The following is a 26,069-nucleotide window of genomic DNA, read 5'->3' on the forward strand; positions in this document are numbered from 1 at the left end:
GGGCCTCACGGATCACGTGCCATGGGGAGCCCGGGGGGGGGTTGGTCCCTCTCCCAGCATGGCGGTGCCCAGCGCGGCTTCACTTCCCTTTGCCAGGAAGGGGGCGAGGCGGCCCGACGCAAAGCGAGCTGATTGGCCGGCGGGTTGTGACGCGGCGCGGGTCACGTGGGGCGGCGGAAGATGGCGGCGCGGGGCTGCTGCTGCTGCCGCTGCTGCGGGGAGCGCGAGAGCCGCACCCCCGAGGAGCTGGTACGGGCCGGCGGGTGGCGGGAGGCGGGGAGGGGGCAGCGCTGCGCGCCCCGCCCCCGCCTGACCCCGCTCCCCCCCGCAGACCATCCTGGGCGAGACCCGCGAGGAGGAGGAGGACGAGATCCTGCCGCGCAAGGACTACGAGGTGCGGGGCCGGGCGCCCCTGCGAGGCCTGAGCGCACCCAGCCCTCGGCCTGCTCCCCTCACGCCCCGGGGCCCGGGTTTGTCCCCTGGGGCCGGGGCGTTAACCACGGGGTGTCCTTCCAGAGCTTGGATTACGACCGCTGCATCAACGACCCGTACCTGGAGGTGTTGGAAAGCCTGGACAACAAGGTAGGAGCCCGCTCGTTGTCGCTTCCCAGCCCAGGGAGCCGGATCCGTGCAAAGAGCCGCCACCGCAGACCGGTCTGACCCCTGGGAGCAACGCTGTGCTGCTCTCGGCTTCGCGGGCCGGGGGGCGGAAACAGCCCTGGGGCCTCTCAGCCCCGGGCACCCGTCCTGAGCCTCGCGTTGATGGTTCGGGCTCCCAGCCCCGGCCCCGTGTCGCCTCCGGGGGGTACTTGTCTGTGCTGATCCCTCTCTCCGGCGCCATCCAAAACGGCGATTGCAATCCTCGCATCCTCTGACTCCCCGCCGCACGCTGCTTTGACTTGCCCTTGTTTTTCTGCCCTGAACAGAGAAGCCGGAGGTATGAAGCGGTCAAATGGGTGGTGGTCTTTGCCATCGGCGTCTGCACGGGCCTGGTAAGGAGTCTGCAGGGTGGGGAGTATGCAAGGGCTTGACGCCAGTGGTCTCCATGAGCTTACGGCAGGAGAGGGCCCTGGGCTTAAAAGCAGAGCTGGGTCCAAGGCTGGTCCTTCGTCCCTGAGACTGGCAGGGGGTTGAAACTCAGTTGGTTCCTATGGGGTAGGATTTTTCTCTCTGCAAGTGCTGTCAATTGTGTTTTCACAGGGTTTTCCTTGCAGATTCCCCAAACGCCAGTGTTCTTGCTTAGGGGATATCATCTGTCTTAAGCGGCTAATGAGCAGACTGATGAAGCAGGGTGCTAAGTTGGAGCAGAACTGTGTTGACCGCCTCTAGGGATGCTTGCTTTGCTGCCTGCATTTAGACCTCTCAGGGTGCCTGAAGCTAGGGAGGGTTTGGGTCTGGGTCTGTCTCTGGTTTGATGCAACCTGGTGAGACCTGGGTATGGCAAGTTCCCAGGACGTGGCAGGCTGGTCTGTGGCATTGGTGAGCGGTCATCTTTCATACCTGCTGCTGCCTTTTCCTAGGTGGGACTATTTGTGGATTTCTCGGTCCGACTCTTCTCCCAGCTCAAGTTCCGGGTGGTACAAAGCTGTATCTTTTACCTGGTGCCTGGTTTTGTGCTGTGCTGTGCTGTGCGACCTTGTTGCTCCTAAAGGCTGCCTCCCCTGGACAGCTCTTCCGCTCTGCGTGCCTCTTGATTTAATGATTAAGCTTCCAGCCATGGGCTTTGCTTCAGCAGCTGGGCCAGTCTCTAAGGCAGAGGTGTCTGGCCATGAGGTAGCACGGATGCCCCTTGACATGGGCTTTCTGACACTGATTGATGTCTTTGGCAAAGCTCCCCTGAATGGGACGCCAGTTTGGAGCTGCAAGTGAGGTTCATACTGGGCCCACCTTGTATCCGATCCCTCCAATACCCCTTGGTATCGGAACATGACTTGCCTTGGGCTAGCAGCAGATACAGTGAGCTGAGCAGGGCATCCCATGCCCTGCTGGAAGTGTCTGGTTTGACTGTGTTTATCTCCCAGTCTTGTGCTGCCCTGACTCTTCTGCTTCATGCACAGGAGATGCTACCAGCACTTCTCTTCTGTTGCTGGGCCCTGTGACTTAGCCTACTGGAGAATGCTGCCCCAGGGAAAGCATGCTGTGCTCTAGATGTCTCTGATAGCTTGGCTGGGAGGGAGGGCTGGCCTGGGGCTCTGCTTTCCAGGGTGCAGTGGTGAGTACACTGGCTGGGAGGGTACGAGGCAGGCTGCGCCCCTAGGAGGAGGTCCCACAGAGCATTCTGCAGGAGATGCCCCTTTCCTTGACTCTCTCCCGCAGCGGTGGAGGAGTGCAGTGAGAAGGGCTGCCTTGCCCTGTCCCTGCTTGAGCTGCTGGGTTTCAACCTGACCTTCGTCTTCCTGGCCAGCCTGCTTGTCTTGATCCAGGTGAGACTGCGCTCCCCACCCCAATCCTTCCTATCTAACACAGGAGGTGTGCCAAGGCTCTTGCCCTCCTGCTACACTTTCTGCTTCAAGGACTTTGCAGGCGCTAAAAAATCAAGTCTGGCAGCACGTTCTGGACTTACCAGTGTCTGATCTTTGCTCAGCTGGACACTGACATGCCTGGTGCAATTGTCTCCTCTCTGCAGCCTGTGGCCGCTGGCTCTGGCATCCCTGAAATCAAATGCTACCTGAATGGGGTGAAGGTGCCTGGGGTAGTCCGTCTCCGGACGCTAGTGTGCAAAGCTCTGGGTGTGCTCTTCAGTGTGGCTGGAGGTAAGAAGGGTGGGTGGGGTGGGTTTCCCTCAGGCTGTAAGAAGTCATTGCATGCAAGAAGCAATAGTGGAAGTTTCTGCCTCTGTGTGCGCATGCACCTTGATGCCATGGAGATGCAGCTGGGTCTGGGTGGAAGTGCAGGCTTGTGGGTGGCTGCAGAATCTGGAAATGATAAAGAGCCATGCATTAAACACCTGGTAGTGAAGAGCAGAGCTCCAGTGGGCCGATTAGTGGCAGGGAAGTTGGTGCTGCTTTGTGGAAGGCAGGTGGGAACCAGCAAGCAAGATGCTCCTTGGCAGTGTCTGAACACGGCTTGTGGAGAATGTCACCTGAGTGAAACCATCTCTGGTGGGATTGTTCAAGGCATGGGCAACATTTCTGCCTGATGGGGTAGAAAGTTCTTATGCTGAAACACATGTCAGTGCAGAACTGCACCCTGCAATGTATGTTGCTGCCCGACGCTGCCCAGAATCCAGAAATGAACTCTTGTGTCTCAGCGATCATTGTCTGCTCTTGCCTTGTTATGGGGAGGTTGGAAACACCCTGTGTGGAGGTGTGTTGTTGCATGTAGCCCATCACAAAAGAGCTGGAAGCCCTTGCCTGTCACAGCTGGACTGAAGGGAGCAGGCCAGACTGACCAACAGAGCCGTGCAGTGAAGCAGTCTGTGTGTTGCAGGTCTCTTTGTGGGGAAGGAGGGTCCCATGATCCACAGTGGGGCTGTGGTGGGTGCTGGCTTGCCACAGGTGAGTGCTGGCAGTGCCCTGCTGCTCTCTGGACTGGGCTGGGCTGGGCGTGCTCTGCAGTTTATCCCTTCTCACCATAACCAAGACATGGGTTGGGATGAGAAGGATTCTCTTAGAAACTCAGTGACAGAGCCATGGCTGGGTTGGGCTGATCACAGGTGCTCTTTTAGGTAATGAATTTGGGCTGCCTTGGGTAAAGGTAGGCACTACCATCTCCCCTCAAAGCTACTGGCTGAGGGCAAGCTGGGGGCTCAGGAGATGTCCAGTGCTGAGCAGGGGTGAGCTGGGGTCTCGAAGCAGAAGGTGGCTTCACCAAGGCTGCGGGCCTGTGAGCACAGTGCTGATTCACTGCTCACCCTTGGGGCCCCAGGAGCAAATGTACCAGCTGCAGAACCCCTGTATGTGGCCTTGGAGTCTGGGTTCTTTGTACTGAGATGTGGAGGCAAAGCTGCCCCCAGTTCACCAAGGGCATCTACCAAGGAACTGCACAGGGGCGCAACACTGGGCATTGATCTCCTTCACGGGCTGAGAGGAAGGAAAAAAAGGTGCTGGAGAGTGGCCAGCCAAAGCTGGTGGTATCTGCAGCTGCTTTGCAACTCCCTCAAGGACACAGCTCTCCTCCTTGACATGAATCAAACTCTCTAAGCAAGACCTGCTGGGAGAGCAGCCAACCGTCTTATTGAACAACAATTTTCCTTGTCTGCTTTCCCTCCCCACTCCTTGTTGCTGCAGCCTCAGGGCAGAGGCAGGCAGAGTAGTCGTGAGTCCTGGATTGGATGCTCCTACATGTTATGGGAGAATGGGGCTGCCTTCACCCGTGTCACTCTGACTTTGTCCTTCTCTCCAGTTCCAGAGTATCTCTTTGAGGAAGATCCAGTTTAATTTCCCCTATTTCCGCAGTGACAGGTGCGTGTTCTCTGTGGGGCTGGCCAGGGAAGTAGGGGGCTGGACTGAATGGGTCAGTCGGTGAGGCTTTGAATTCCTCCCTGGGAATTCTGCTGTCCAGGGTCCTGCTGCTGCAGGGCAGCACCATTGCATCCCACATTATCTCCAAGTAGGTTTCAGCCCTTTCCTAGACAGTGCAAGGTACTCTATTCCCTGTGTTGACTGCAAGCAACAGTACAACATGACTAGTTGATTGAGGGACCATCACTGATCAGCCATATGCAGTGCACGTTACCAGTCCTTGGTCTGTCATGATACCATAGCAATTGAAACAGAGCAAGCGGCAGCATAGAACTTCACACCGGCCTCTTCACAGCTCCCTTGTGGCCAGCTCAGTTCTGTAGAATTAGCTCCTTCTCCTTTGGCAATCAGCATGTGTGAAGCATGCTGAAAATGTGCCAGCCCCAAGCATACATTGCTCTTACTGGCAACCATCTCATAGGCTTCAGAGAGGAAATGTAAAAATGCAAGGCATGCACAATTTCTGCAGGTCAGTGAGAAGAAGGAAGGAGACTCTTGCTAAATGATTCTTGAAACAGATGATGGTACTAAAGGTTGTGCAGAATTCACATAGACTCTTGGCACAACTAGCAAAGCATCGCGGGAATGTAGTTAATTACTTGACATAGCTTTATGAAAGCTTTATCCTAAGAAGCTTATGAGCTCAAAGAAGTGTACCAGTAATAGCCTGGTGCCAGCTGCCTTCTCATGCTGCCCTCTGAATCATCTTGTGGTTCAAAGCTCTGCTCCATGTGCCCAATGAGAAGAAAGTCCTCGTGCTGGGGGCAGGCACAGGCTCTTGGCGGGGTTGTCTCTGGCATGTTGGAGTTTTTCAGGTTTCCCTTGTGCTGCTGGAGCAGAGTTATTGGGTCCTGGCTGCAGAGCCTGGTCCCAGCTGGGTTCCCCAAGGGATAGGAATTGAAGATACAGATCCCTCCAGGGGGCTCAGATGTTCAGGCGATGCTTGGAGGGGAGCCCTTCCCTGAAGCAGGGACTTGGTGCCCAGGTGAGACTCCCTCATGTGGATGGGCCACATCATGGCCTCTCCTGTTCATTCAGAGGGCTGAGGCAGCATGAAGATAGGATTGTCATACTGCACCAGATCACCAGGCCAGTGTGAGCCTCTTTGGAAGGAAGTGCCTGCTCGCTGCGAGCTTGCTGCATAGCACCACATTCCTCTAGCTCCCTTTGTCTTCGTGGGGGCGAAAGGCCATGGGGGCCAAAGAGTTGTTCCAAGACTGCCTTGACGAAGTGTCCTTGTTTCCCTCCTCGCCCAGGGACAAAAGGGACTTTGTGTCTGCCGGAGCCGCTGCAGGCGTGGCGGCTGCCTTTGGGGCCCCAATTGGGGGCACACTCTTCAGCCTGGAGGAGGGATCCTCCTTCTGGAACCAGGGGCTCACGTGGAAAGTGGTGAGTAGTGACATCAGCTCCTTCCCAGAGAGGGATGTGCCCAGCACGGTGGTCCAGAGGCAAGCCAAGCCCCACTCCCTATTCCCCCAAAGCTTCATGGGCCAGTGTGAGCTGCTGCTAGTTTTGGTGCCAGAAAGCAGAAACGCCTTCAGGAAGGGGCTGTTGAGAAGCATCAGGGCAGTGCCAAGAGCTGGCTTGGCCCCCACTTTTCCATTAGGCAGATGCTATGTGAGGGCAAAGGCTGCAGTTAGGTTCCTTCCTGCTCTGGTACTGTGCTGATGTGGCCTCTACTTGGCATTTCTGTGGCACCCCTCTTGGAATGAGTTTAGTCCTGCTCCTCCAGTTGCCTTGGGGAACGTGACTGGGCTTTTTCCTACCCAGCACTTTGTCACTACTAGAATGCTGCATGGCTCCTCTCCCAGAGTGGAGAAAGGGAGCTGTGGGCTTTGCCAAGTCCAGAACACCAGCCAGAGCCAATTAAGGCCTGGGTTTATAAGGACAAGGCAACAACAAGCTGGATTAGTTCTGTGCAAATTATTTTCACTGTAGTCGGTCAGCGTCCCAAAGAGAACTTATAGGCAGGCGTGTTGCAGGGATTTCTGGACAACATGCTCTGGCCTGTGTTGTCCTGGGGGTCAAACTAGGTGACCATGGTGATATCCCTCCTGATTATGAAAAGCAGCTGCTAAAATTTACCTTGCATTTCCTTCAGTGCTAGTAGGATGCAATCATCTCTTACCCAAAGGCAAGGCTTCACTGCTGTTGACCTTATTTGTTTTTGTTCTTTCTTTCTCCAGCTCTTTTGCTCCATGGCTGCCACCTTCACCTTGAATTTCTTCCGCTCCGGGATTCAGTTTGGGAGTTGGGGGTCTTTCCAGCTCCCAGGGTTGCTCAACTTCGGCGAGTTCAAGGTGTGTTGTATGTCGTTCCCCCTGCCCATCAGTGGTCCTTGCTCTGCCCAAATCCATACGGTTAGTTGTAGAATCCTGCAGAAGGGAAAGAGCTCCTCCTCCAGGAATATGGTTCTGTTCTGTGGATAGTGCTGTCAGCTGTGCCCTGCTTGTAGTAGACTGGCTTGAGGGAGTCTGGCATGTGCTGTGTGCAGCTCCATGTGCTCTTCCATTTCCTGCTTATCTCTACTTTCCCTTTTGGTTCTCAGTGCTCAGAATCTGATAAGAAATGCCACCTCTGGACAGCTGTGGACTTGGGCTTCTTCATCTTGATGGGCATCGTCGGGGGCCTTCTCGGAGCCACCTTCAACTGCTTGAACAAGAGGCTAGCCAAGTACCGCATGCGCAACGTGCACCCCAAGCCAAAGCTGGTCAGGTACCCAGGCTCCCCCCTGCCTGCATTGTTGCATGTGTCTGCACTGTCTTTGTCCAGAGCCTCAGAAGGGGCCATGAGTTTACAATACCAAGACCTCGTTTGGCAAAGCAAACCAAACTCTGGTGTGCATCCACCAATGCATCTCAAGCAAAACCAGAGATGTCACCCTCCCACTTTACTCAGCCTTGGTGAGACCACAGCTGGAGTATTGCATCCAGTTTTGGGCCCCCCACTTCAGGAGGAACATGGATAAGCTTGAGAGAGTCCAGAGGAGAGCCACTCATATGATCCAATGCCTGGTGGGCAAGGTATACGAGGAGAGGCTGAGGGACTTGGAACTCTTTAGTCTGGAAAAGAGAAGGCTCAGGGGTGACTTGGTAGCAGCCTACAATTATATAAGAGGGGTACATCAGGACCTGGGAGAACAGCTGTTCACCAGAGCTCCCCAAGGGATAGTAAGGTCTACCAGCCATAAACTTCAGGAAGGCTGATTTAGACTAGACGTAAGAAAAAAGTTCTTTATGGTGCAAGTGTCCAGGGTCCCCTCAGAGGTGGTGCAAGCACCCACTCTGCACTCTTTCAAAAAAACTTGGATGGTTTTTATTGCTGGGGTCACTTGATCCCAGCTGACTTTCTGCCTATGGCGGGGCAGGCTGGACTTGATCTCACCAGGTCCCTTCCAACCCCTAATGTCTATGAAATCTATGAAACCTAGCAGCCCAAAACATTGCATGAAAATCCAGGTGTCAGGCAGACAAGCTGCAGAGAAGGTGCTAAGGCTGGCTGATACAATTCGGGTCTCCCTGTGATGTCTCTTGTGGTATACAAGTAGCCAAGACTTCTTTATAATGAGTATGAAGGGATCCTTTACCAAAGCTGCTGTACACAAACAGATCCATGGTTCTTAGCTTCTCACCTACCAAAATACAGTCTGCAATGCTACTGCATCATCATGCAGGGACTCTCTAGGTCTTTTCCCAGAAGTAGCTGAAGGAACAACTGACTCTACTACCATCCTCCCCCCACCCCTCCCGTAGTCTTTCTTACTGAACTGCCTAGTTAATTTAATCGGGTTTAACAGCTGGACTGTCTCTGCTCCATTAGGAAAAGAAATGGCTACCTAACTGAATCCCTGGTGATGAGAAATTGCCACTTAATTAAACTTGGCAAAAACAATTATGAAGGAGAGAGAAAAGCTCATTGGCCACTAAAAGTTGTGTCGGGATGTTGCTTTTAATAGTCATTTGGCTGTGTCTAAAGGGAGAGGGCTTGGGGGTTGGGGAGAGCTTAGAGCCACATCTCAGATCCTGGCAAGGCCCTCTCTGATTGCTGGGATGGCCAGGAGGGCCTGGTGCTCGTAGCTTCAGTGGGTTCAGTAGGAGCAAGCAGCCTCATAGAGTAGCTGGAATTTGCAGGGCTAGCACTGAGCAGTCTCTGCCCACCACGACTCAGAGCAGTGCTGAGCTCCGTGCAGGGAGTAGGGATATGCCGGTGCCCATGCAATGCACTTCGCTGCAGGATTCCTGTTTTGTACCTACAGGGTCCTGGAGAGCCTGCTGGTGTCACTCACCACCACCGTTGTGGTGTTTGTCGCCTCCATGGTGCTCGGGGAGTGCCGACAGATGTCCTCCACCAACCATAGTGGCAATGGCTCCCTGAGCCTGCAGGTAACACTCTCTCCCCACAAAAGTGCCTGCTATCCATAGCAAAATAGCAGCCTCTGTCCGCAAATAATGCCTGTATGTGTAGAATTTCAGTAGCAGGACCCATGCCGCAGGGCTGGGGTGGGGAGCTATCCCTGGCAAAGCAGGTGCTCATGTATTATTTTTGGTGGCCAAGTACATGTCAAGCCCCAGATCAACCCTCAGAGTCTTGGGTTTGATTCCCCCACAGTCTCTGTTGCAGGCAGGCCCAGTCCTGCCCTAGTGACAGCTCCCAGCATGCTGCCGTAGCCTGACAGGGTTGTCTTGCTGTCTGCCATTGGTCAGGACTCCTCTGAGGACTTGAACGCAAGCATCAAGACCTTCTTCTGCCCCAACGAGACCTACAACGACATGGCGACACTGTTCTTCAACCCCCAGGAGTCGGCCATCCTGCAGCTCTTCCACCAGGACGGTGAGCAGTCATGAGAGGCAGCCTGGGCTGCCCTCACGTGTCCCCCTCAGCCTCTGCAGAGCCTCCTGCTTGCCCTTCTGTGGTGCTTTTATGCAAGAGTCTCTTCAGCTTTCCTTGGCTTTTGGGCCTGTTCCCCTGGCTTCTTCCTTGCCAACTGTCTTCACCCAGCTTTTGACTCCAAGAGGAAGAAGCTAGTTAGGGATGGAGAGTCAGCTGTAAGCCAAAGGAGGTGGTGGGCTGTGAGACTGCCTCTGAGTTGAGCCAGCCCATGACCCTTGGTCATAACTCTTCTTGTATTGCAGGTACTTTCAGCCCAGTCACACTCTCCTTGTTCTTCCTTCTCTATTTCTTCCTCTCCTGCTGGACGTATGGGGTCTCCGTGCCCAGTGGCCTGTTTGTTCCGTCACTGCTTTGCGGGGCTGCCTTCGGACGGCTGGTCGCCAACCTCCTGAAAAGGTGCCTTGTGCGCGTGTGGTAGGGCTGCCACCAGTCTTCTTTCAGCTGTGCTGGAGTCCTGTCCTAATACCACATGTAACCTTCCTCCCCAGCTACATTGGCTTAGACCACATCTACTCAGGGACCTTCGCATTGATCGGGGCGGCCGCCTTCCTTGGGGGTGTGGTCCGCATGACGATTAGCCTCACCGTTATCCTGATAGAGTCCACCAATGAGATCTCATACGGACTTCCGATAATGATCACACTGATGGTGAGTCCACATCTTCCTCCTTGCTGGGTTTTGGTTCCAGCTTCTGTCGGTGGGTGTCGGTTCCATGCATTGACCTGCTTCCTCTCTCGCACGAGATGCTGTCATACTGTTGCTTTCCTTGTCTCCAGGTGGCCAAATGGACAGGGGATTTCTTCAACAAGGGCATCTATGACATCCACGTGACCCTGCGGGGGGTGCCGCTGCTGGAGTGGGAGACTGAGGTGGAAACGGACAAGTAAGAGGGGGTGCTTTTGCCAGTACTTACCATCAAGGGCTGTTAGGAGTTCCCATTGCACTCTCTGATGAGGGCGTTGGGAAGTGCCTTGAGGCTCCCACAACTGAAGGGCTGCTGTGGAAGAGGAGTGGGGTTTTGTTGCTTGAGAACACCTCTTCTGTGCAGGCCATGCAATTTTCCTCATCTCCAGAGTGAAGTTTTTATTGCCTGAGGAAGCTAAGAATATGTCGTATAATGTGCCTGTTATGCTTCCCTTTGCCCCACCTTCCGTTGACGGGTGGCAGGGCTCCCTGAGGCTGGTAGAAGATCCCTAGGGCATTGGCCTTGTATGCAGAGTTCCTGCTTGCCGTGCCACATCTGAGCCTGTGAGGTACATTGGTAAGGGGCTGGTGAAAACATCACAGCCTTAGCACTTGGTTAATAGAAAAAACAGCCCCTTGAGTGTCGTCGGAGAACTCTTGTTCTCCATCTACTCTGCTTGGCACACTTCTGCATGGGACCAGCCCTGCCCCGTGCTGGCATGTGACTGCACACCTGCTCCCAGCAGCATCCCTGCATCCCCTTTGGATTTCTCGGTTGCCCCAGGCTGCGAGCCAGTGACATCATGGAGCCAAACCTGACCTACGTCTACCCCCACACCCGCATCCAGTCCCTGGTCAGCATTCTGCGCACGACTGTCCATCATGCCTTTCCAGTGGTGACTGAGAACCGGGGCAACGAGAGGGAGTTCATGAAAGGGAACCAGCTCATCAGTAACAACATTAAATTCAAGGTGAGGAGGTGGCAAGCCTCTGGGTAGGCGTCTGCTGTCCCATAGGAAGGCACCTGGCTGGGTCTCTCCTGCTGCTGGAGCAGGATCAATACTTGCCCTAGTGCCCAGTTTGTCTTCTGCTTAATCCTAGGGTCCCTGGGTGGTGGGGTTAGAGGTTCAGCCCGTCCCTTGTTCTGTAGACTGTGGCCGAACAGGAGGAAACTCACTTTCCAACAGCAGAATGTTCAGGCTATAGAACTGCTCCTGGAGACATAAAGCAGTGTGGGAGGGAAACTATCTCTTGTGAGACACTTAAAGCTGGCTGGGAAGGGTTGGTGAAAAGAGCAACTGTGATGCTGATCAACCAGCAGCCCTGCTCCGTCTCTAGTTTCACTCTGCAAGAAGGATGCAGTCAATCCCGGCATCCTTGCAGCGCATCATCCCAGAAAGCCCTTTGCCTGTGACATAAAACCATACCAAGGGCTTAGGCTAGAAAGGGGCCAGGCTGGTTTCTGCCCCAATTTGACCAGCGACCCACTGTCCAGGCTACTCACAGTTCTGCTCATGCCCACAGAAATCTAGTATCCTCACCCGGGCAGGGGAGCAACGCAAGCGAAGCCAGTCCATGAAGTCCTACCCATCCAGTGAGCTGCGCAATATGTGTGACGAGCACATCACCACGGAGGAGCCACCTGAGAAGGAGGACCTGCTGCAGCAAATGCTGGAGAGAAGGTGGGGCCAGGGGAACAGGACATGTCCATCTGTAACACTTACTTACCTGCCTGCTGTCACCACAGGGGCCAGGCACCTCAGCAGTGCAGTGGGGTGGGGCTAGTATCTGTGAGGAGCTGTGGCCTGGGGACTTGAAGTGATCTGCCTGAGACTCCTCTCATGGGAAGACTGAGGCAGAGCAGGGGCTTGGGCTGAGACTCCTCCCAAGCCCTGCTCTGGTGTCTGGACCCTGGGAAATCCTCTACCTGCTGGGAAATCCTAGCTTTGCTCTTCTGTTGCTGCCTTGCATGGTCCGTAAGTGAGTCACTTGGCCTCTCTTGGCTACGTTCTGTGTGGTGGGGGAAGCGTTTGTCCATCTCTGGTGAGGGCACTGCATACAGGGATGGCCTTTAACATCCATTGGGACAGAGTATCATGGTAGCGGCTTCTCTGCCATTACTACGTGAGGTAGTCGGTGCAGGTTGTAACAAGGCATTTCTGTCGCAGATATACCCCCTACCCCAACCTATACCCAGACCAGTCCCCCAGTGAGGAGTGGACCATGGAGGAGCGCTTCCGACCTCTCACCTTTCATGGCCTCATCTTGCGCTCACAGCTGGTCACACTGCTTGTCCGTGGAGTCTGTTACTCTGAGAGTCAGTCGGTGAGTGCCACAGGGTCCTGGAAGGACTCTGAGCCTGCTGTCCCCTCACAGGCACCTGGGAGGAGTGGATGGGCCAACAGCGTACCCAGAGTGGGTATGCAGCGTGGTCACTCCCATCTTCACTTTGAAGCTGCAGCTGATTAAACTACATTCTGCCTTGTCGCTTTGAAATGAGTATAAGTGCAGCTGGGGCAGATCCTGAGGGGGTGCAGTGGTGGGGCTGCACCCCCCTGTCAGACTGGTCCATGCCGCTGGAGCTATTGAGGACTTAACCTTAAGTCCCCAAAGTGGAATAGAATCCTCCCTTCCCCTCCGTGCTCAGAGCCATGTCCCCTCTGTCTCTCTGTTGGAGGGCTGTGCGAAATTTCGGCAGTTGTTTCATTTCAGAGGTGTTTTGGCCTGTTTCAGTACCCGAAACACTGAATCCAAAACATCTCCAAAAAGAAATGAAACCATCCAAAACGTTTTGGAATGTTTTGGCAGCTCCCCCGGGAAGAGTCCAGCACAGCCCCGCAGACCTCCTTTTAAAGTGCCAGGAGGCTGGTGCCGGGCAGGGCAGCCATGGAGGCTTCTTCTGTGGCTCTGCCTGCTGGAGCAAAGGCAGGCAGAGCTGGAGGAGCCGTGGGAGAAGCCTCCATGGCTGCCCTGCCCAACCCCATCTACCACCTGTCCCCAGCTTCTCAGCACTTAAAAAAGACCTGGGGATCGCCCTCCCTGCTTGGCATCCACATGGCAGCTGCCCCATAGCATGGATGCAGCGTGACTTGGCAGAGCGCCACATGCTGTCTGGAAACTGGGACCTCTGGGGCTGAGCAGTGCCAGGCTTGAGGTGGCGGGGGGCAATCCCCGCTGCCCCCCACTGCCTTGCAGTGCTCAGGGGGCTCTGCCACAAGCGCCGAGAGGCCCCGATCACTGCTGCTGCAGCCAGTGAGTGTGGGGCTTTTTATTACTGTAAAAAAAAGTACCCGGAGGTTGGGGCTGGGCGGGGGATGGGTCTGAGCAAGGCAGCCATGGGGGCTTCTCCTGCAGCTCTCCCTGGCTGAATTGAATTGGCACCGAAACAGTGTCAAAGCTCTGAAACCGAATTGGCCAAATGGACACGGAACAGTGATCCGAAACACTGAAATGAATCACTGTCCTCTGAAACTGCCAAAACCAAAGCGAAACCTAGCCATTTCGCACAGCCCCAGTCCCCTCCCCTCTTTCCTCTGTGTCCCACCTGCTGTGGTTGCTTTCTCTGTTGTCCCAGGGGCAGGGGAGTCTTCAGCGCTGCTGCCTGCTCTGGCTGGGCTTATCTACAGCACTGATAGCAACAATGGCTTCCCACTCCTGCTTCTGAGGGAACCCACCCACTCCCCACTGCTGCCACTGTTCCCAGCTAACCAGCTCAACCGAAGCAAGCAGGAGTAGCTCTAAAGCTGCCCCTTTCCTCCCCTCCCCTCCCAGTGGGAAAATCAGCAGCAAGTAGAGTTTGGGTGGGGGGAGAGGAGGGCGTCTGAACACAGGGGGGAAGCTTACCTGCTTTGGGAAACTTTAAAAAGTCCCCAGAGGCTCCTACAGCCCAGTTTTCCTTCACTAGTGGGTTGCGGCAGGGAAGAGGCTGGGAGCAGGGGTGCAACCACCCCATCAGCATGGGTAGCTGCTCTTGCCAAATCCTGGATCTGCCCCTGAGTGCAGCTATCCACCTAGGCAGGCCTGGGAGAAGGATGCAGGTTCTAGGCCCAAATGCATGGCATATTGCCAGGAGTGGGGAAAGGAGGGAAAATACTAATGTTTAATTGTTTGCCTATGTGCTGCCCCACCCTTCCCCCACCAGCTTGTTGGTGCTGCCTTACAGGGTGGGGACTTAAACCCCAGTGAATCAGAAGACGGATCAGTCCTTTCTTCTGCTGAAAATGCACCTTGTCCTGTGTCCATTGGCCCCACTCCATTGCATTGGTCTCTGACGCTTTCTGAGTGTGGAGGAGGGGCCTGGATGGTCAGAGTAGACTACATCCTTGCTGTGCCCTTATGCAGCCCCAGGCACTCAGCTGATAGGAATACCTTTGCCTTCCAGAGTGCCAACCAGCCCCGCCTGTCCTATGGAGAGATGGCTGAGGACTATCCCCGCTATCCAGATATTCATGACCTGGACCTTACGCTGCTCAACCCACGCATGATAGTGGTAAGAGAAGCTGACCAGGAACTTGTTTCTGTGTTGTAGCACCCTCTTTGTGAGGCACAGAAATGTTCAAATACCTTTTTAAAAAAGTTCTTCCATAACCTCAGGTTGAGCAAACGCAATAGGAGAGCTCAGTGCCAATCTCCATCTCTGTCCCCCTTGTAGTGGTACTTTATGTATAGGTGCAGATGCAAATCCGCTGTGGCTGATGGTGACCAAAAAGCCATGTTCCACTACCATCTGCCAGCCTCGGGACTTGTGTGTGTAGGAAAACTGCATGGAACAGCAATTCTGCATCAGCTCCCTGTGTGGACACTCTTATTCCAGATTTAAGGGGGCATTTTGGATCAGGACAACTTAATCTGCTTTCAGATCACTTTGACTTGTGGTCTAAGTGAGAAGAAATGGGTTTGGGTCTTGGGTTTGAGCAAAACACAAGATATTGGCAATCTCTCTACTCCAGGTAGGGCTTGAGAAAACTTAGCACTTGCCCAGTCAATTGGACAAACAGCAGTCAGAAGTTCATGGCAGCACTGAACCCTGTTTTAGGATGGGGTGTGTAGAAATAAAAGGATTTTGGGGTCACCTCCCCTGTACAGAGAAGGAGAACTTGGAGTCAGCAGTTAGGTGCCTTGGCAACCCCATGTCAGCTTCTAGGGCCACCAACTCCAGCTCTACACTAATTGAACCCCTTGTTTTATTTTTCCTCTAGGATGTCACCCCGTATATGAACCCATCTCCTTTCACAGTCTCCCCAAACACTCATGTCTCACAAGTCTTCAATCTGTTCAGGACCATGGGGCTCAGACACTTACCTGTTGTGAATGCTGTGGGAGAGGTGAGTTCTGGTGGAGGGATGCGCTGTCCCTACCACCCTTAACGTGAGTAGGAGAATCTGTTAATGGACACATTTGGGCATGTGGATGTCACTGGGAAGTGGTGCTTGCTTCCACCCTGGGGGTCTTCAAAAGGAGGTTAGACAATCACCTAGCTGGGGTCGTTTGACCCCAGCATTCATTCCTGCCCATGGCTTTGTGTGAGTATGAGGCACTGTCCTGTCTGTGGGCTGGATTCAGCCCTGGTTGGCTACCTCAGGAAGCTTTTCCTGATTGATACCACTCCCAGATCTTGGACCACTTTACAGAACTCTTCACAAATAGCACTATTTAGGCCAGAATGAGCCCTGGTTATAAGATACTTGAGTACCGAGTGAAGACACCATGACTGGTGATTTTGCATTGTATTCCTTCAGGAGGTGGAAAGCACAGAAATGACAGAGTGGGGGTTTAGGCAGATACCAATTACACTGGAATCCTTTGACATCAGTGCAAGCTGTTACCATGCAACTGTCATGTGCGCATGCCTCTGTAAGGATGTAAGGGCAGAAACAGACATTGCCTGATGTCTCATTTGTCCCACCATAAATATGTTTCTGGCAGCCTAAACAGTGAGCCCATAGACATTGCTACCCTTTTGCACCATGTTAAAGAATAAATCAGTGGTGTGGCAGACACTTAGCTTTGTGGCAGGAAGGTAGAGCAGCCTGAGCTGTTTCTACTGTCTAGCCACTGTGGTTTTGAAGGCTCTGGGATTTTCCTCAAGCTCCAGGGGCACCTGCCTGCTGTCCCTGCTTAGAGAGGCAACCCAGGGAATCTGGGGTGCCTCTCCATAAGTGGGAAAGTTGTGGTTCCCTGCTCAGCCAGACCTATCCCCCTCAATCACAGGAGCAAGTCTGGCTGAGCAGGGAAAGGCCCTTTCCTGCTCAGCCGTGTATTCTCCCCACCAATTGTCGGGGACAGGTCTGGATGAAAAGAGAGATCAGGTTGCCCTTGTCCTCCACCATTAATGGTGGGACAAAGGGCGATGTGTGTTTCAGCTGATAAAGCAATCAGCTGTGCCAGGATACATTACAGTATGACTGATCAGCTTCATTAGTCAACATCTATTTCTAGCCTGAGCATAGCAAAAACCATGATAACTTCAGCTCTGTTTCAGTCAGATTTGGCACACGTGTGTGTTCCTGTAGTGATACCTGCAACAGGCACTTCCAAACAGCTGATGCACACTCTCAAGCAGAGGTTCCCCTTTGCCTCACTGAACTTAATTGCTTTTGACATCTTGTCCTGGCACCTTCAGTAGCCAAAAGTGACCAGTAGGTGTCATCAGCTTCCCATAAACCAAGCATCAACCTCCTTCATTTTAATCCAGGAGCTGGATTAGAAAGTCCTCCAAGTGCAGCTAGGAGTTGCTAGGGACATTTATACACATACATTTGTGTGCTCCGATGTGCCAGAGATTCAGTGTGTTGGAGCAGATTTGATTAATTGAGTCTGCTCTGCACACAAGCTGATGTGCCTGGCACTACATCGCATACATTTATATAAACGGCAAAATGCATGTCAGCGCTCAGAAAATGGCAGCAGTGCACTTTTAAGCTAGAACATCTTTGATGTGTTTTAGTTCAAGACCATGCCACCGCGATTTTCTCAGCACTGACACACATTTTGCCGCTTATACGAATGTATGCATTGCAGGGCCAGGTGCTTTTGAAACATGTACAAATGCCCTAAAGGCCCAGCCAGATGTGGCAAGAGAGAGACAGGAAGAGGTGTCTCTGAGCCTGCCAGCTGATGGTACAAGCTCTTGCTGGTGCTTACGTGTTTTGTCCAAAACACCTCTGTGGAAGAATGTGGAAATGGGCTGAGTGCTGGGTTCTATCCCCTATCTAGTGGTTCAGCCTCTGCCCAGACTTCAAGGCTTCAGCCTCTGCCACCAGAGTCCTTGTGGAGATTTGAGGGTCTCCTCCAAGCCCTGGCCCACAGTGCTGACTGGTAGGCACCCAGCAGTTGCACACTCAGGCACTAGTGAGCCCTCATACTCACACACATATACACCTGCCTTGAAAAAGTTGGGGTTATTATAGGGCACATGCCAGTTAAATCACAGAAGCTGGAAGTTGGTGACTTAAGGTCTTCTCTCCACCTTACTGCACTTAGGTCTGTTAAAGGGGGGATTTCCCTATTAACATAGATTTGCTAGCTGCATGGGTTAGCTTTTCCTGCGTGCCCAGGGAACCAAGCTGTTACATCCCCATTGCCATGCTGCTCCCACTGCAGTCTGCTGGTGTCCCTCACGTGGAATGTGGGTACAAAACAGCGGTGAGGTGGGAAATTGTACTGGGGCAGAGGGAATTTGCACTGGCTTCCACTCTAGGTTCACACCCAGCTTCTCTGAGAACTACTTTTCTCCCTCGGCTCTCAAGTCAGACAAAAAGCTCCCTGTACTGCACCCTTTGCTTGTGGGCACCCCAACTACGAGTGACTGGGGCATCCTTCTGTCTCCTCCAAACAGATCGTGGGAATCATCACTCGACACAACCTGACGCACGAGTTTCTGCAGGCGCGGCTCAGGCAGCACTACCAGACCCTCTGACCCTGCCCCAACCCAGCCTGGTGCCACCCCCTCCATCACACACCCACATTCCACTTGGACCCCAGACGGCCGACTTGCTGAGCGGCTCCTCACGCACGGAGGCTGGGGACTGAAGACCACCTGGCTGGCCAGAGGATCAAGGAAACACCTGCGCCTGAAGCTTTTGGCTGGCCTAGAGAGGCATTTCATTGACCACTCTGAGTCCCAAAACATCGCTCCTTCCCTGCCCCTGCCAAGTCTGGCATCAGGTGTTGCCCTGGCACTGCTCTGCCGACAGGGTAAAAACCATGCTCCCCTACCTCCTTGTTCATTCCGTCTCCCTCCTTGCTCCTGCAGCAGTTGCCTTACTCACATGAGAAGGGGCCATTGCCGTGGCTGAGATCAGACACTGCGATTTGCTAACAAAGAGCCCACACCTAGGTGAATGGCTATTCCCAGAATGGGGCATTCAACCCCTCACCTCTTTGGGGGATTGCTCCCTCCCCCTGGGAGACCCCAGTTTTTCTCTGGTGTTATGTCTGTTCATGTCACTTCTCCGAGCTCCTTCCTTCCCTTCCAGTGCTGGGATCCCTGCTGTCCCGCTGCTCTCAGCAATCAGCTGCTGGTGCAAGTCAGGAATCCACAGTAGCTTGTAGCTGTGCCTCTTCTGGATGAGGAATGCTTCACAGTGACATGAGAAAGTGATCCCAGCCCCTTAGCTGTGGCCAAGGATTCCCCTTGGAAGAGAACTTTTATAGGGTATTCTTGTTTTCTCCTGTAACGCAGTGGAATGCCTCATAGGAGTGTTATACAGGCATCGTGGCCTGCTGTCTCGGTCCAGGCCTGGGGATCCCAGGGTATTTTCATTGCTAGAGCTATGGAGAGGGAGGAAGGGCTACTTCCTCACTCCCCAGAGGAATGTGTTGCTCCTCCTGCTTAAATTCACAGGCTTCTCCCAGCTGCTGCCCCCATCCACTGGCTCAGTCCACATCATCCCTGCTGTGGGCAGCAGAGGTGTGATGTTGACAGGGCAGCAGGGGCACTCAAGGCTTGTGATTGCTAGGCTCGAGAGCAGCCTAGCCACAGCTCCCAGTGCACCAGGATCTTGGCGGCAGCAGAATCGCCTGGAGGGCCAAGGCAGCACTTTGGAGCCAGTCGCAGCCAGTCTGGTGCCTCAACAGGTACCATCCTGGCCAGCACCTGTATTGTTCCAGCAGGCTCCTGCCCTTGTGGGTTTGCATTCAGATAACCCTCTGTGGGAAGCTGGCCTCGTTGCCTCCAGGGGCCCAGGCTCTGATGGGCTTGATAAAGCACAGAGCTTTTTTGCTTTGCTCCCTTGGAGAGGCTGGGCTGAGGAGCCCGGGGAATGCTTCTGAGGAAGGCTTCCCTGCAGTCCTGTTAACCTGTTGGGTGCCAAGAGGACTTTGCTGGCAGTGTGGCTGTGACAGGAAGTGTCTGGGTTTCTAGCTTGTTGGGAGCTATCTGGAGGGCAGAAGTCACCATTTCTGTGCCCTCTGTGCAGGGGTTGCTTGGAGTTGTGATCTGGGGAGCATCTGGCCTCTTCAGACTGAATCTAGTGGGGCCTGTGGTGCTCTGGTTTGCTTGCAATGAGGTGGCAGGAGTGTCCCACTCTGGACAGCTCTTGGGACAGCCTCTGCCTTGGGGTGTGGGAGGGGATACTCCAGATGACCAAGCTGGTTTCAGAGCAGATCTGATCTGTGTAGGGTGGCAGTGTGAATAGACCCAAGCTGTAGGCTCTGGGTACAGTTGATCTTTTCAGGTAGAAGAGTTGTTGCAGGAAGAAGGCACAGTGCAAGCCAAGGCTGGGTTATTGGCTCCTTGCTGCCATTGGCAAGTCCCTGGAGGGTCTGCCACAGCGTCTCCCATGACAGCTTGTCAACCTTCTCCAGGCCTCTCCCTTTCTGTTCCCTCACTGGAGGCTGATAGCAGATCCCTCTGGCTGAGCCCTGCTTCAGTGCTCAGAACAGGCAAAGGCTGTGCCATCCAGAGTATGATGAGATAAGCCTGATGCCAGTCATGGCACCCTTGCCCTCAGCCTCCAGCTCCTCTGGTTGTCTGGATGCTGTTGGAACTGTGCCTTCTGGCTTGGGGATGCCCTCTGGGGTGGGAGTTTAAACCTATTTCCACCACCTTCCAGCTGCCTTTCTCTGCCACCACTACTCTGAGCAGTCCTGCTCACTTGTAGGAGCCTTCTCTGCTTAGTTCAGGTGAGGTGTGAGCCCCACAGCGTGAAGCAAAGGGATCTTAGTGCTAGCCCCTCTATCTTGTGCCTTCACTCAGACTGCATCGCTGGGTGGGAGTAGTACTGCTGTGCTCCTCAGGGCCATCTTCATTCCCAAAGGCCAGCTGTCTTAGCTGCCTATGCCATGTTAGTCTAAATAGCTACCTAGGGAACAGATTTGAGCATGTGCTCCTGTCTTGTGGGAGGATTTCTGTGACCCCCCCTCACCCGAGTCCCTGTGAGGAGTGTCGAGAGGTGGCTTCTGTAGAGTTCACTTCCCCTGTGCTCTGGGGACAAGGATGTCTGTGTCCCTGTTCTGAGAGAGAACAAATGTATCCAGGAAAGAGCTCCTTGCTCTCTCCAGAGCTGAGCTGCAGGTATGAAATGGCAGCGAGCTCTAGAGAGGCTATTGCAAAGGAACCTGGCGACTGGGTTGGTCCCAGTCGTGCAGTAGAACAACCCTCTTCAGTAGCATGAAGACCTCCCTCGGGTGGAGTTTGGGATGCTGCAGGATGTGCTGTTGGCATTGACCAGGCCCTGCCATGCCTACCTCTCCCCCTTGAGTGCCAGTCCTGTCCCTCCCACCTCATCTCTCCCAAGACAAAACAGGCTGCTTCCCTTCTTGCCCGTTGCCTTGAGCTAATTCTGTCCCATTCTGTTCCTCCTCGGGCCGGGGCAGTGCAGGGTGTGGCTGGACATCTCGTTTTCATTCTGGAGGACAACGAACCTGGCTGAAAGGTACTGCCCAGGCATGTCTGAGCACCCTGCACTGCTTGACTCCAGCCCTCTTCCAGTGCTGCTTGCTTTGCCCGCCTGTCCCTTGTACAAACCTTCAGCAAAGGGAGCAAGTTCCTCTTGCTGTGCCGGAGAGCACAGAGCTTGGGGCAGGGGATGGGAGCCCGCTGGTCCTTTGAAACGAAATCCAGGAGTGGACTTGCTGTGTGCCCCTAGCGGCGTTGGCCATAGCACCTGCAGCAGGGAGCATCCCTGGGTCCAAGGGGCTAATGGAACAGCATGGCGGTCCGTAATGCAGCATGTCTCACCTGCCAGGGTGGTGGGTCCAAAGGCTCTTGTTAACCTCGTCAGACTTCCCCACGCCCCTAGCCAGTCACGTAACTTCCTCGTGTTTAACTGCTTCTGGTCTGGCGCTGGCTGCTCCTTGGCATACAAAGAAATATCAGCCTAACACAGGTGCCTGTAACCCTTACTCAGAGCAACACTAAAGAACAGTCTGAGTACTGGCTCAGTATTGATGGCGAAAGCTTGGGACAGTGGGGGGCGCTGGCTCGGTGTCCTGGGTCCCTGTACAGTGTTCGTAGTGGTTCCAGGTTGTGACCCCTCTGTCCCGTGAGCCGTTCCGGTAGTAGCAACGTATCTCATTTGTGTTGGTTTCCGTTTGGTTTTTTTGCACTGTTCTGTTCGGAGATGACGGAAGCTGATTCCACGGTGTACATAAACTATTTTTTTTTAAATTTGTATGAATCTATTTTTATTTTGAACTTTGGCACTTGGGACATATTTGTGTAACCATAACCTGTCTGAGAGTAAAATGTTGGTGTGTGTCCTTCTGCACGTCCTGGGCCTTGTGGGTTCTTTCTTTTTCTGCTTGGCTTATTTGTTCGACACCTGTGATTTGGTGGGGAATCGATGGTGAAATAGACCCAACTCAAAAAATCAGAATTTTTTCCATGTAAGAAATAATGGTGCTGTTTGTTCATGTCTTTATATTAGCAGGCACTTGTGGATAGGGCACCAGAAAGAACTACTATAATTGTTGATTTGGGTGATTATTCTAGTCCTTTCTCTTTCTGACAGTGGCCAGTACCAGTTGCTTACAAGGAAGCAGCCCTCTGGACAGCAAGGATGCATTTTCTTGTACTTGCCCCACTGAAGGGTTGGCTCCCCCCTGGATTATACCCTAAAACAGCAGTGTTTTTTATCCCTTTCAGAAACCTGTTTTTAAAAGCCTGTGCTGTTTGAGTGTCCTTACCCTGTCCAGTCCTGTGTGTCAGGACCCCATGACCCAGTTACTCAGCTATGGCTTGGTCCTTTTGTACAGGAGATGAGATTCTACTAGGTTATTTTTTGCCCCCTCTTACATCCCACATGTCTGAGAGGTGTTTATATGCAAGATTCTTCTGGTTTTCTCCTTAGCTGGAGCTCATCCTGATTTCCTCCCTAGCCATTAGTGGGTGCTGGCGCTGGCTTTATTTTATTTTCCCCAGGTGTGTGACTGCCTCGCTCTGGTAAGAAATGGGGCTTGCTCAATTCAGCCCCAGTCCTAGTCATTGTGTAGAGCAGAAGTGCCAAAGGGATCCCACAGTGCAGTCCTGGAGACTGGCAGCACTGATGACTGCCCCTCTCCCCTCACTGCAGCTCATACAGCATTGTACACTGGGTAGTCCTGGCTCTTTGTTCATCTACCCCCATGCTGCCCCATGCTACTCCTGCTGCGCTGCCAACTACTGTGCTTCCCTTCTGCTCGTTGCCTTGAGTGTCTGGGGCAGAAACAAGGGGAATGGCCTCAACTCAGGACTTGTGTGTTTAAATGCAGGAAGCGCCAGGCTCTCCCATCTGCTCTAGAGGGAGCCCAGGCCTGGTGGCTTCCTCCCCTCCAAAACAGGAGACCAGATGCAGGCCTTATTCAGGACATCAGCTGAGAGCTCACAGCAAGCTCAGCCTCCCTACTTTCCACAATGGCCTTGCAGCCAGCTGGAGTGAGACCAAGAGACTGACAGGCTCTGCTGAGGTGTTATGATAGGAGGTGAGGTTATTGCTTGGAGAAAAGCACCAGGGTGGGGCAGAGCAGGGTGCTCCTCTCCCACTTTGCCTTGCATTTTATACCGGGCAGCCCAGGTGGGTTAATACCATGGTTGCACAGCTACACTTAATGCAACCCAGTGCCTGGCTGCAGATTTAAATCCTTTCCCAGGGGGGTTGTGGGCTCATTACATTCAAGCATTTTAATTACCCCCACAACCAACCACCCACACTCACAAATGAGCCTTGTCCTTTTATTGCACTCCTTTATTGAAGGAAAGAGCCAGGCCTGTTCTTTCTGTCCAAGGTGCTGAAGCTCGACTCTCACAGCTGCGCTGCTCCGCTTCGTGCTTCAGAAAGTCGGTCCTTCCACCGTGAGGTTGGGGAGTGGGGAGAGGCAAATTGTTGCTTTGCAAGTGAAGGTGGCTACCAGGCAAACACTACCTACTGCATCTGGGGTAACAGAGGGCCAGCTCAGGGAGCTCTGATTCTCTTGAGCTGTAGATGCCTGGGTCTCAGAGAAGGGAAGATAAGGATGGTCCCTGTTTCCAGGCCTAGCATCAAAAATGCAGGAAGAAAAGGCCACACTGCTGTAGGGGTGGAAATCTAGTCAAAGTATTTGCTATCTTAGTGCCTAGAGATCAGGGCCCTATGGTGCTAGGTGCTGTATGTGTATATACATGAGACTGCTGCTTTGCAGAGCTGACGGGGTCAAACAGGTCCTCTCTGTCAACACCTAGCTTCTCCCCAACACCTCATCCAGCCCTGCTTCCAGGCCAAGGGGCATCTCTGCCGGAGGTCCCTGCCCTGCCAGCTCCTATGGCACGCTGATGCCTAGTTGTGCCAGCCTTGTAGCTCAACACTTCCCAGCTGTGCCCTGTCTTGCACTCCCCCTCCTGCCTTCATGCACGTTTTGCTAGGTGCTGCCAAGAAAGAACTGATGAAACGGTACTTCTGCTCTGCCTCCCCTACCTACAGGTCTCTTCCTCTGATCAGGTTGCCTAATGAAGTCATGCTGTTCCCTCACCACCACCTCTGGTCTGGCACTAGCTGGTTTCTCCAGCAAACACTTTGGGGGTTGATTCCACGTATGTACAGCACTTGCAATGATATGGCAATGCAAATCCTTAATGCTTAGATAAAAGGTGGGCAGACAAGAGGAGGAATTAGGCCTGTCTTGATAGCAATGCTGCAACAGTGCCTCCCCCTCTGTGGTTTTCCTTCCCTCAGCTCTTTGCCCCCCTCTACTCCAGGCACAATACTCCTTGGGCCCCTCTGTGCACTGAGGATCCCAGAGCATGGCTCGTGGGGTTGGGGGTGGCCAGGGGCTCCATCTTACTGCAAAGTTGAATCATTTCAGAACAACTGTTAGTGCCTGAGCCGTGACCCCTGCAGACCAGACTCCTTCTCTTGTCCTTCCATCTGTGTCCCACATTGCAGGAGCTGGTTACAGCTTATCCTTGCTGGGACTAGCACAACTAACTGGCAGGAGACCAAACAGGACTTGCCCCAACCTTCTGCTTACCACAAAGGTACAAGCTACCTCTGAGAGGCTGAGTTTTGCCATATCCGCCTGAGCAATGGACCCTAAAGATTATGGTCCCTCATGGTAGCAGGTGGCAAATTCCCCCGCTCTGGAATCAAAGCATGGCCCTGGAGAAGGTTGTCTCAGGTGGGGTCTGAGACCCCTGCCCCCCAGGGACTGGTGCCAGGAGCTCTTTGACTACAGCTGTCAGCCAGGAGCAGCTCACCCCCTCATAGCCAGGCCCCAGAGACCAGCATGTTGGGTGACTCTTACTCTTCTGTGTATTTTAAGCCTGGGATTTAGAACTAGCTGCCTGGGTGCTACAGCCTAGGATGAGGAGGGAGTGAGGGGGCTCCAAAGGAAGCATTAAAAAACAAAGGCCCATGGTTCACCAGAGCCCTCCTCCTGTCTGCCCCATCGCAGTCCCCTTCCCAGCCCCCCTTACCCTGTAGCTGTTGCATCCCAGCCCGCTCTGGGCCGCTATCTTGTCTAACCTCTGGCCAAAGCAGTCTGAGGCCCTTCTCAAGCTGTGGGGGGAGGTCAGCAGGGCTTGCAGTTTGCTCCTCAGGTTGGAAGGAGGCTTCTTCAGCAGCTCCCAGCTCCCATGCCCCAAGGCAGGGTCTTCCTCTTGGGGTCCAAGGTACTCTCTGTTCCAGGGGTTCCCATGATCTGCAGCTCCCTCATTCTGCTCGCTAAGTCCTTCTGCATCTTCTAATGGGAGCTTGTCCTCCAGGTGATGCAGCAGGGTCTGAAATGCATAGAGAGAAAGAGCGATGTCAGGCAGGAGAGCATTATGCTGACCTCGGCCTAAGGGCTGGAGCTAGTAGGGCACCCCAGCCAGCGCCATAGACCTTGGTGTTCTACCTTTAAATCAGCTAGTTCAGGAGTGGAGACCAAGCCATACGTGGGATGGGCTCCAATCTGTCCCTGGAGCTGAGTGATAATGAGGAAGAGCAGCATCAGCGGCAGGGAGACCTGGTGGGCAGTTGTGCTCCACAGGCCCATCTTCCCTTGGCCTGGTGCTCTTCTCCTTCCTGCTGTGAGCTGGCAGTCTTGTCCCCTTCCACTTATATGCACCACAGTGGAAAGAGTCATGCCCCAGGCACGAAGCCCCTGCATTCTGTCACTCGCCCATGATAAAGGATCGGCAATGGGAGCCAGCAGAAGATTCCCTTTTACAGTTATCGGGGCCAGGGCCTGGACAGGGATGGCTCCAGCAGGACTGCCGGCAGGGCCCGCATTCCTGTCTACTTGTCTCAAGAGGTTTCACACTTCCAATGTGTGAGAGAAGCACCAAAAATGCACCCCGTTATCTCCCTGTGAGGCCTCTGGGCTCTTGCTTCTCTCTAGTGGAAACAATTAGACAAGCGTTGGACAACTGGCCGGCAAACACTAATGGGCATCGTGGCCATGGCCAGGCATGCGAGAGTGGTACTGAGGAAGGATGCTCTCAGCAGAGGAGAATGGCATGCAAAGACAACACCCTCTCATGCGGTAATTGCTTGCTATCTGTACTATTTCCTGGGAGCTCCAAGGATGGGCCAGGGCCCCTTGTGTCTGGCACTGCCCCTGCCCCAAGGGGCTCCCAGTCCCCTGTAGCTGTAACTG

At 53.8% G+C, this 26,069-nt stretch overlaps 1 protein-coding gene across 1 annotated transcript; it reads left to right on the plus strand.

Moving 5' to 3' along the window:
* The first annotated feature begins 127 nt into the window (after positions 1-127).
* CLCN6 (chloride voltage-gated channel 6) lies at positions 128-21,748 on the plus strand. Its single transcript, XM_014610411.3, has 23 exons — positions 128-249; positions 332-394; positions 517-582; positions 927-992; positions 1,521-1,587; positions 2,317-2,423; positions 2,627-2,753; positions 3,430-3,497; positions 4,345-4,403; positions 5,720-5,852; positions 6,650-6,763; positions 7,012-7,178; positions 8,719-8,845; positions 9,167-9,293; positions 9,596-9,749; positions 9,842-10,001; positions 10,130-10,236; positions 10,822-11,008; positions 11,562-11,719; positions 12,206-12,362; positions 14,419-14,526; positions 15,236-15,361; positions 17,875-21,748. The coding sequence occupies exons 1-23, from the start codon at positions 181-183 to the stop codon at positions 17,953-17,955; spliced, it is 2,598 nt and encodes an 865-aa protein (XP_014465897.1). The 5' UTR covers positions 128-180; the 3' UTR covers positions 17,956-21,748.
* Positions 21,749-26,069: the final 4,321 nt, after the last annotated feature.

The sequence above is a fragment of the Alligator mississippiensis genome, chromosome 13, assembly GCF_030867095.1.
Source record: "Alligator mississippiensis isolate rAllMis1 chromosome 13, rAllMis1, whole genome shotgun sequence".
NCBI classification, from domain to species: Eukaryota; Metazoa; Chordata; order Crocodylia; family Alligatoridae; genus Alligator; species Alligator mississippiensis.